The sequence below is a fragment of the Belonocnema kinseyi genome, chromosome 5, assembly GCF_010883055.1.
Source record: "Belonocnema kinseyi isolate 2016_QV_RU_SX_M_011 chromosome 5, B_treatae_v1, whole genome shotgun sequence".
NCBI lineage: Eukaryota > Metazoa > Arthropoda > Insecta > Hymenoptera > Cynipidae > Belonocnema > Belonocnema kinseyi.
This window is the reverse complement of record NC_046661.1, coordinates 51,124,978-51,136,142: the sequence shown is the minus strand read 5'-3', so window position 1 is coordinate 51,136,142 and position 11,165 is coordinate 51,124,978. Positions and strand designations below refer to the sequence as shown.

Genomic DNA, 11,165 nt, shown 5'->3' with positions numbered 1-11,165 from the left:
TACCATAGTATATAAGAAAAATGGTCTGCTGCGGTGTTCCGTTTTGTAAAAATAGAAGCCAGGATGGATTTAAACTTGACCATTTTCCACTAGTACGAAGAGAAAGACTCAATGTGGATCATAAATCGTAGACGCGACTAGTGGAAACCGAATTCAAATTCAAGATTATGCGAAGAGATTACGTATATTTACGAGTATAACAATATAATTCAAATATATGGAGTCTAAAGATTATGTTTGTATGTAATTAAATTGCCTATGAGCATTTTTGTGATATATTAAATCGAAATGAGATCCAGAAGAAAGTAAGGTTAGGAACCCCTTTTTCTACAGAACGACGCACGTTAACCCACGCAAATAAAAAAGACATATGATGTGAAATTGTGAAATATAAACAGCTATCATAATAAACTCTTGGAAAAGTATTGTATTAATGTTTGACCTATAGTCTATTATTATTTCATTATTTGTTACTATTTATTTCATAAATCGTACGATTATACTTTTAGCGCACGCCTATTTGTAAACTCAGTAAAATTTCATTTGCAATCATAATTCTTGCAAGAACTATTTTTTGGCAAAAGTATGGGTTAAAAAATCATAGTCTAATTTAAATATTTCAGATATTATGTGACATGTAATTTTATTTATAATTTATGTTTTAATAACAGTTCTTTAGTATAATTTAAAAATAAATCATCTATATCATGCACATGTATTTCTATAATTCGAAATCAAGTTAGCGATTTTGAATTTGGCGGGGAACCAAAATGGCAGCGTGTATATTCATACGTAAGTAAAGTTACTGAACAGTAAAATAAAAAATGTAACAACAAAAACATGTCCTCAAAATATAAAGTATTTTACCTATGTAATACAAATGGTTATTTTTTATATTATAGAAATATTGTCAACTGCATTTTTAAGTTATTTTATCTCTAGGTCCCCATTAAAAGATGAGGCAAAAATGAAGGCCTCTAAAATACAAGGTTGGTAAACTGGAAATTTTCGTTAAAAAAATAAAGTTAATTTTCCCTTGCAAATTTTCTGATTTCAGGCTACACATAATTTTAATAATTGAAAAATTGTATCACACCATTTTTTCAAAGGACCCCGCACAATTTACATTAATATTCGGCCCGGTCAAATTGGCTGAAATTGCAATATAATATAGTTCAAAGCCTACTGATAAAAAATTGTAATGGGTACAAATTCAGAAAATCAAAAGTTTTCGAGGTAGGTGGAGCTGAACGCGAAAAATATGACCGCAAGCGAATCTAATGTCCCGCTTGAAACTTGAAAATGAGGTGCAGATTTTTCAATAAACTGTAATCAGCACAATCATTGATAATACTAGAAAAAATGGTAAGACCAGTCCAGCTAATAAGGGCAAAAAATGGCACTGTCCTGGTAATAATAGGCGAAATCATAGCGCTGTCCTGGCAATTTGAATACTGTTCAAAATATTAAAGGTGGAAGACAGTTCAGTCAATGAATACAAGACTGTAGGCCAGTCCAATTATCAAAGGAAAATCCAGTCCAGATAATAAAAGAAATGTTCTGGGACTGCCCTGTCGATGTGAATATTTGTCAAAATAATCAAGGCAAAAGACCTTCTTGACTACCACAGATATTTTGTAGTCCAGATAATTAAGTCAAGACTATAGGTCAGTCCAACCAAAAAAGGCAAGAAATGTTATTAGTCCAGTCGGTTAAGACAAGACTATAAATCAGTCCAACCAACAAAGGCAACACATGTTATTAGTCCAGTCGGTAAAGACAAGACTATAAATCAGTCCAACCAACAAAGGCAACACATGTTATTAGTCCAGTCGGTTAAGACAATACTATACATCAGTCGAACCAACAAAGGCAAGACATGTTATTAGTCCAGCTCGTTGAGACGAGAATATCAATCAGTCCAACCAACAAATGCAAGACATATTATTAGTCCAGTCGGTTAAGACAAAACTATAAATCAGTCCAACCAAGAAAGGCAAGACATGTTATTGGTCCAGTCGGTTAAGACGAGACTATTGATCAGTCCAACCAACAAAGGCAAGAAATGTTATTAATCCAGTCGGTTAAGACAAGACTATAAATCAGTCCAACCAACAAAGGCAACACATGTTATTAGTCCAGTCGGTTAAGACAAGACTATTAATCAGTCCAACCAACAAAGGAAAGACATGTTATTAGTCCAGATGGTTGAGACGAGACTATAGATCAGTCCCACCAACAAAGGCAAGATAGGTCACTAGTTCAGTCGGTTAAGACAAGACTATAAATCAGTCCAGCTAACAAAGGCAAGACATTTTATTATTCCAGTAGGTTAAGACAAGAGTATAAGTCAGTCCAACCAACGAAGCAAGACATGTTATTAGTCCAGTCGTTTAAGACAAGACTATAGATCAGTCAAACCAACAATGGCAAAACATGTCATTAGTCATAAGACATTCTCTCGTATTGTCATTTGTTTCTGAATTTCATGCAGTTCTTAAACTTAAGACACTCACTCACATTGTCATTTTTCCTGAAATTCATGCAATATGTTTTAGAAGTGCATGAATTTCAGAAATGAATGGAATACGAGTGATCGTCTTTTGTTTCGCAACTGCGTGAAATTCAGAAACCAATGATAATATGAGTGATCGTCTGATGTTTCACAACTGCAGGAAATTCAGAAACAAATGACAATATGAGCGATCCTCTTATGTTTCATGACTGTATGAAATTCAGAAACAAATGACAATGTGAGTGAGCGTCGTATGTTTAAGAACTACATGAAATTCAGAAACAAATGACAATCTGAGTGATCGTCTTATGTTTCATAACTGCATGGAATTAAGAAACAAATGACAATGCGAGTGAGCGTCTTCTGACTAATGACATGGTTTGCCATTGTTGGTCGGGCTGATTTATAGTCTTGTCTTAACCGGCTGGACTAATAATATGTCTGGCTTTTGTTGTTTGGACTGATTTATAGGGTTCTCTTAACCGACTGAACTAATAACATGTATTGCCTTTGTTGGTTGGACTGATTTTTAGCCTTGTCTTAACTGACTGGACTAATAGCCTGTCTTGCCTTGGTTGGTTAGACTGACCTACAATCTTGTCGTAATTATCTGGACTAAAAAATATCTTTCGTAATCCAGAATGTCTTTTGCCTTGACTATATTGAAAAATCTTCACATTGCCAGGGCAGTCATATTTCAATGCCTTTAGTAGCTGGACTGATCTACAGTCTTGGATTCATTGACTAAACTGTCTTCCACTTTTAATATTTCGAAAAGTATTTACATTTTTATAGTATTTTTAATCTCATAAAAGAATTACACAGGCCAACATGGTTTTGTTGTTGGAAAGGATGATGTCAGGATTTTAAGATATTTGAGGTTATGTACCCAATGAATGGCGTTTTTGGCTACTTTTGAGGTTATGTACAGAAAAAACAAAATTCTTTGGAAATTTTTCTTTAGTTGTATCATATAGTGCTGCTCTTTCTCTTTAATTTGAGAGTCGCAGAGTTCAATTACCATTTTTCTTTACCAAGTTACGCCAATTTGAAATTACGAGATATGTCGCATTATATCTTGAGCATCAATAGTCATGAAACCTGTATAAATATAAACTACTATATAACATTTATATATCAATATAAGTTATTATATAGCAGAAACTGAAAACATGTTTCAATGTTGTTAATGTTTTTAAAAAATTTTTTATATGCTATTTTGAATCCGCCATTTTGAATATGAAAATGTTAATATCTGGACTTCAGGTTCAAAATCTACAAGCCCGAGCACCCCCCAAATACAAATTTTGAAGAGAAAACACCCAGCAGAAAATGTCTGCCTCAAAGTATTTAAAGCAAATGCTCAAGACATAATGGGACATATGTCATAATTTAAAATTGGCGTAACTTGGTAAAGAAAAATAGTAATTGAACTCTGCGACTCTCTAATTAATGAGCAAGAGCAGTGCTATATGATATAATTAAAGAAAAAATCCCTAAAAATGTTGTGTTTTCTGTACATAACCTCAAAAGCAGCCAAGAACGCCATTTTTAGGTATATAACCTCAAATATCTTAAAATCCTGACGTAATGGGCCAATTCTGACCCCGGACTCGGATTCTACGTGAAAAATTACTTCGGAAATTACCCTTCACTTTCCAAAAACTGATATTACCCTATTATTTGCAGGCATGTGTTATTGTTGTAGCATTTTCAATTTAATTTCAAGAAGAATTGAAGGTTACCAAGTTATTTTCATATGCTAACTGAAACAGGAATTTTGCATGAATGTTTTTAAAAATTCAATTTATTATAAATAAATTTAATTTGCAAATCAAATTTCAACACTATACAGGGTTTCCTAGATTCAGGTGTCCGAACTTGCGTAGCGGTATAAAAATAAAATAAATAAGTCGAAAATTCCTTTTACAAAAATTAGTTGAAGTTTTTTTTTTGAGTCATAAAATATTAGGGCTAGGCCAATCAGGAGGACTGCATAAACAGTTGTGCGTACATGAGCGGGAGTCTATAGCGCGCAGCACGATGCGGTCCTTGTTTGGTTTGCGCGTTTAGGTTTCTCTCCATTTTCAACCGCAGCAATTTTGACCTGGCCTCTGTTTTCAGCTGTCTTTAAAAAATAATCGCGTACCTCGTGCAGGCCTCGTGTATTGTTGTTAAGTTTTTAACCCCACATATGAACAGAGGATGCTGAATTCATCCTCATATACAAAATCAACAGTGACGGCTATCGTGGCTGAAACCGAAGCGCTACATGAACCGGACCGTCAATCGTAACCATCGGAACCGTTCATCTGAATACATCTTTAAAGGTGTACGCAGACGAGCGGTTCCCGGTTCCGATTATGGTTACGATTGAAGGTCTGGTTAATGCATACGGCGCTTCGGTTTCACCTAAGATTGCCATCACTGTAGTTTTCGTATATTAGGATGAATTCAGCATCCTCTGTTTGATTGTGGGATTTTAGATCCATTTTTAATTTTTTTAAACTTAACACACGAGGTCTACACTTGGTACCCCAGTTTTTTTTAAAGGCAGATCGTGGCCCGGTTGAAATCGCCGCGGTTGAAAATAGAGAGAAATCTAAACGCGCAACCCGAACCGGGACCGAAACATGCTGCGCGCTGAATAATCGATGGTTCCAATCGGAATCGTGATCCGATCCTCTGGCAATTGTTGCTGTTAAGGATGTTATGAACTAATCTATTAAATCTATGAGTTATTTGTTCTTCGAGAGTGCAAACTGGATTTTGTCAACTTTTCATATTCCAGAAATATTATGTAACAATTGTATAACAAGGAGAAATCTACCAAAATTGCAATATTTGCAGACTTATTGCACTCTTTGGTGATGTTTGTCTTAAGTGAAATTTGTACAAAGTATACTTTATATCTTTTTAAATAAATTTGAAAAGAATAACTAAAATGTTCAAAGATTTATATTAAATAAAGGGGTTTGAGCAATGGGAAAAAACTGACAATTTAACTATGGGCTTACCCATAGGCTATACAAGTTGAGGGTTTATAGAGAGTCTAAGGAATGGTCGATTCGAACTTATTCTATAGGATTTTCGAAATAAAAATTGGCCCTTAAAAGAGTGGTTAAGAACAGATAACTGGGTAAAGGCGAGATTTATATCATTTAATTATTATTTATTATATTTAATATTTTATGGCTAGCAACGCCCTGGTGAAAAGTGTCGTTGCATCAGGTTATCCTGAGAACTGTCTCGCTCTTAATGATCTGGACAGACTAAGGGAGGAAATCTCTAAAGAGATTGACGCGTTACCTCGCAAGGGACGCGCCCCCAGATTCAACGAAATCTTCACCAGGTAGGGGGCCATTGTGGTCGAGGTCGCGGATGTTTGGTCAAGAGACTGGTTGGAAGAGAGAACTTCTACGTTTAGGCTCACGGAAAATCCGACAATCCGACGACCGTTCTGGACCGCCTGAGCTTCCAAAACCTGACTCTGAGGACGGATTCGTGAAAGGTGTACTCCGACGGGCAGGGATCCAGGTAGAAGGGGAGTGGCTGGATCCTGGTAGTCGGACTTCCTGAACCCGCAATCAGAGCTCTTGCGGCTCTGGACAACCGGCCCTATTTGGGGGCAGGTAGGGTTACCTTCAGGGTGACCCAACAGGCCTCCTCAGGGGGACATGAAGCGTCCGGGGATGCCCCGGCTTAGTCATTCAATGACTGAGACGGGAATCTCCATGATGCAGATAAATTTGCACCACAGCAAAGATGCCTCGGCGGTTTTAGCCACTGTACGTCTTAGATTCAGACAGGGCTCGCCATAATCGAAGAACCCTGGTTATACAGCGAAAGGATTAGTGGCTTGTTAGGGTGTGGCATCAGTTATAAGCGGTCGCTCGAAAAAGCGCCAAGGGCATGCATAGCTGTCAAAGGTATGGATGCGATTTTGGTGCCTAAACTTTGCTCCAGAGAACTCACTATTATTAAGGTGAGAATCAGGGGTGGAAGCGGGTAAAGATTAGAGGTTGCAATTACCTAAGCGTATTTTCCTGGCGAATTCTCACCATACGGTGTGGGGGAGCACGAATATCAATTGCTCATAAGGCTCGAAAATGGCGAGTTTGCCGAAGACGAAGAACCAACGCGGAACCGCCTGATGGAGGTTCACTTCCCGGGTTTTCAGTGAATTCAAACCGACCTAAAGGAGGAAGACTGGGGCCAGGAGTTGAGGAGGGCTGATTGGAGTTGCACCTCAAAGGTTGTAGGCAGCAAAAAGGTGGAATGGGCCGTGGGGTCCTTCTGCCCCTTTAAATCCCCAGGGGCGGGTGGTATCTACCCAGCGATTTTACAAAAAGCACCGGAATTTGTCATCTCTCCTTTGACAAAGCTATTTAGGGCAAGCATCGCTCTATAATATGTGCCATCGGCATGGAAGGATGGTAGAGTGTCCTTTATTCCCAAACCCGGGAGGAATGGCTACACTGCCTAACGTCTTTTATTCTAAAGACGCTTGAGAGGCTGGTTGAGAGATATATCAGGGATGAGGTACTTTTAGAGAATACTGGGAGCAGGTCTAGGGTTGTCGACAGGCGATGTTCTTCCTGGGCTATACGTGCAGAATGGACAGAGCCAGGGAAATCCTGGGTTTTCCAAAGAAAGACGTAAGGACAATAGTTCAGATGCTCACTGGGCATAACCACTTGAACTACCATATGCACAAAAATTAAAAAATTATATACGAAATTAAAACTTTATTCAGTAGAGATATGGCAATTTATATTATAAGTAATTTTAAAATATTACAATGCATTAACTTTACAATAGATAAAGACAATTTAAATCTGATTTTTATTTTAAGGTCATAATTATTATGTAATATGAAAAAATTATATGTCAGCACTATTTAAATAATTTTAAAAAATTCATTTATTAGTGAACAACCAGAAAAGTATTCTAATTTTAAATCTTTCGTCGTATCCTTTATTTTTCTTCTTACTTTTTGGTTTTACGACCTGAAATTAATTTGATTATTGTTACTGTTGTTTTGAGGAAAGTATAAATTACTTAAAATCTGATATGCAAAAACTTTGGTCTTTTCTAACCAACTTGCTTTGATTTACCATTTCTAAACACTTTTAATACTTCACAAAATATCACCACAATAAACATCCACCACACACAAGGCCTTAGAAAAATCTCGAATACAATACGAACCGATTCGCCGAAGCTAGTGCGAAATAAAATGAGCGTTTTTGAGCTTATACTCACCTCCTGTATCATGGTCGGTCATTCGTTGGCCGGCTTCACGGGTGTTCACGATTGCCCCCCCCCCCCCCGAGCGTCTTTAAAGGCCTATACTGAAGATCAGAGCGTCAACATTTTTGAAACCTCTGTTCATATTTTTTATCTCGTAATATGATTTCTGTGCTTAAAAATAAATTTCCACACGGTTCAGTATTTGAATGATCGGATCTGTTTACGCTGAGTATTAATCATAATTTTTTCCAGTAAGAAAAGAATCCAATTTACATAAAGCTAATGCCAACTGTTATAAGTAATGAAAAATAATGTAAAATGATAATATATCATCCCAAGAGCAACTTAAAATATAATATATGACTTATATATCACACTATTATTTTTATCATCTTTAATGTATCTAAACAATTATTCCATTATTTCCTTATTATCGATTCATATATTTTCATAATCAATTATACGTTGAATAATATCTTTCTTATTTCTTTCTTTCAAAGACACGTAACTAGTATTATTAAAATCTGTATTAAAAGAGCAGGACGAAACTTATATTCGAAAATAACTCTTTTACTGTTGTTAGGTTGGTATTGATTTAGCAGCGCTTAAGTACGCATGTGGAGCATGCTCACAAGAGAGTCTGGTTAAAAGTATTCTGGCTAAATGTCTATGATCTGAGTTACGTTATTTTTAAACGGGATCACTAAAGTTACGAGGTTTAGAGTCTCCACACTACAGATGCGTTGTCTTTAAAGAGGTTCGGTACAGTTAGGGGATTTAGAATTGAGCAGCGTGAGATAGGTGTTTTTTATTATGACCCATCGAATTGTTTGGCTGAAAAAATGTGCATTAATTAAAGTCTTTTTCCTCTAAAGTTTACAAACTTCAGACATTAGAAGTTTTTTAGGCTAACAGTCAAAACAAAGGAGAAAATCCTTATGTCCTTGTACAAAGTGAGGTTGGGACACCTAACGCTAATGACGTTTGGGGTGCTCTTATATTAAATTTAAGTCAATAGGAACAGAAATTTCAAAAATCGAACTGAACCTTTTTGTAGAGGATCATGAAAAGTATTTATTAAATAAAAATAAGTAAGAATTTATAATTTATTGTTATATTATTGGAACTTCAAGTTTTCCTCCAATTTGAACATCGCCCATATGTGAAAAGCAGGAAAAGATACCGTAAATATTTAATAAGTACATTTTTTTAAATTTTTGTGACAGCACCTTTTAATGCGAAATTAAGAATTTATATAATTGAAATAATGATGCTTTAGTGTATTGATTCGTCCATGGAACCAAGTATACGAAGTGGCGATATTATTCTTGTTGAGTACATAACGTCACAAAAACGGTACAATAACGGCGACATAATTATTACAAAAAGTCCAGATAATCCACTCTTCTATACGTGTAAAAGGATCATTGGTTTGCCTGGAGATAGATTGTATCGTCAAAATTCACTGCAATATGTAAGTTTTTTTTAATGAATATAGAAATGTAGAAAAAATGTAGATAACAAATATGTATAAGCTGTTTTTAATTTGTTATCCTTTTTAGGTTCCTATAGGACATTGTTGGCTAGAAGGTGATAATCATGAGTCTAGTGATTCTCACAAATATGGACCAGTTCCTCAGGGTTTGTTGGTTGGTCGTGCAGTGTGTGTTTTGTGGCCCTTGTCTCATATTTCACGTCTTTATAAAAGAAAATAGGCTCTACAAAACTCATTCTTTAGTGCTATTTAAATAAATGTTTTTTATTAGCATCATTGGTTGCCTGGCTTTTATTTTAGATTGAAAGTAAACTCATTGAAATTCACTTTGAATTAGCCTCTAGAACTGAAACCCCAAAGGAAAGAAAATGAATTTTCACTTATCACTTGCGTACTTTACATCGTCGACTGCTGAGAGGAACAAACTGGTACTAAATGCATGGGACATAAATCTATTTTTGTAACATCTTCGTAATAAATAATAGTGATTATCATTTTATGATTTCATTAAATAGTTTTTGAGAAATAAGAATAATAATTTCTAAATACACGGATATGTATAGAAAAAATTAAATTTTACGAACATGTTCACAAACTAGGGCAAAAATATAACAAATCCCTTCATTTGGTTCATTGTTTTCCCACAGCACTCAACTAGGGTTGTGAGCCCATGAAACGTTTAATTGAAACATTGAAAGTTTCATGAAACATTGAAACGTTTCATGGGACCAAATTTTCTTACACGTTAAAAGTTTCCCAAACACGTACGTCAGCTTGAGGTTAAGTCATTTAACAGAGTTAGGACGCTTTCACAGGATTGCAGAGAAGCAGATTGCATAGAGAAAGTCGCCAAGAGTTAAAGATATGGTAACTGTATGTTCTATTATCTATCTCGATCACTCCTGCAAACTTTCTGCATGCAGTCTGCTGATCTGCAATCGTATAAAAGCACCCTTAACGGAACCGAGAGATCCTTACGGGCGAGTTAAAGCACGGGGTGCTGCAAATATGACGCCGCTGTGCCGGAACTAGTTAAACTTTTATGATTTTTGATTGGCATTAGTTGGCGCTTCTTTCAAGTCCCAATTTCATTTGCAAGAGAGTTTAATACAGATTAATACAGATTAATACAGATCGTCTTAGAAAGACATCATCTAGAATTGACCCCTTGCTAGATTATAACTAGACGACTGCTAGACTCAAAAGGGTCACCGTACTCAGTTCCTTTTTTACGGGGTAAGCAGTAAAGCGATAAATTATTCTTTAGCCGATCCTATTAATATCTATACCTGTGTGTAGTAGAACCTCGTTTCACGAAACAGATTTCACGAAGCTTATTTCGCAATACTTACTTTGCGAACCTTATTTCGCGAATCCAGGAAGATTGATTGTGGCTGTATGGGACGTCGTAAGAATCTATAATCGCTGAAAAAAGCCCTTATTTTATCAGAAAATCATAAAATGAAATCTTCGACTATACGTGATAATTTGTTAGAACTATCAGAAAGAGAACTTAAGCAAAAGGGTGTAAAATATTTATGCTGAGGAGAATTTAAAGGACCTATTTCCCCTTCTTTACTTCTTTAGATCAGGAAATATTTAAAGGTAAAATAAGGGTGTATGGAAATATGATGTCAAACCTGAGATTCTTCCCTTTCCAGTGGGACCCTTACCCCTTACACCTGCCTCAGCGCGCTTAGTCGTCGTGTCTGCCGGAGCGCAGGATCTATTGTCGCTATTGACCCTAAATCATCTCCGATTACCGTTCCAACTTATTTACTCAAAATTTAAATAATGATAAATTTAACGTAGCTATAAATAAATACCTTATGCAAAAAGATTTGTGCAAAAATGACCTGCATGAATAACTGGAAAAACAGGTAAGTTTTATTATTTTTATTT

At 35.9% G+C, this 11,165-nt stretch overlaps 1 protein-coding gene across 1 annotated transcript in view; it reads left to right on the top strand.

The window, feature by feature from the left end:
* The window catches only part of LOC117172676 (mitochondrial inner membrane protease subunit 1), a 64,985-nt gene extending 55,449 nt beyond the window's left edge, over positions 1-9,536 (top strand). Inside the window, exons 2-3 of the mRNA XM_033360804.1 lie at positions 9,048-9,242; positions 9,331-9,536. Of these exons, the coding sequence (XP_033216695.1) occupies positions 9,048-9,242; positions 9,331-9,483 (348 nt within the window). The 3' untranslated portion in view covers positions 9,484-9,536. The remainder of the gene's footprint in view (positions 1-9,047; positions 9,243-9,330) is intronic.
* The last annotated feature ends 1,629 nt before the right edge of the window (positions 9,537-11,165 follow it).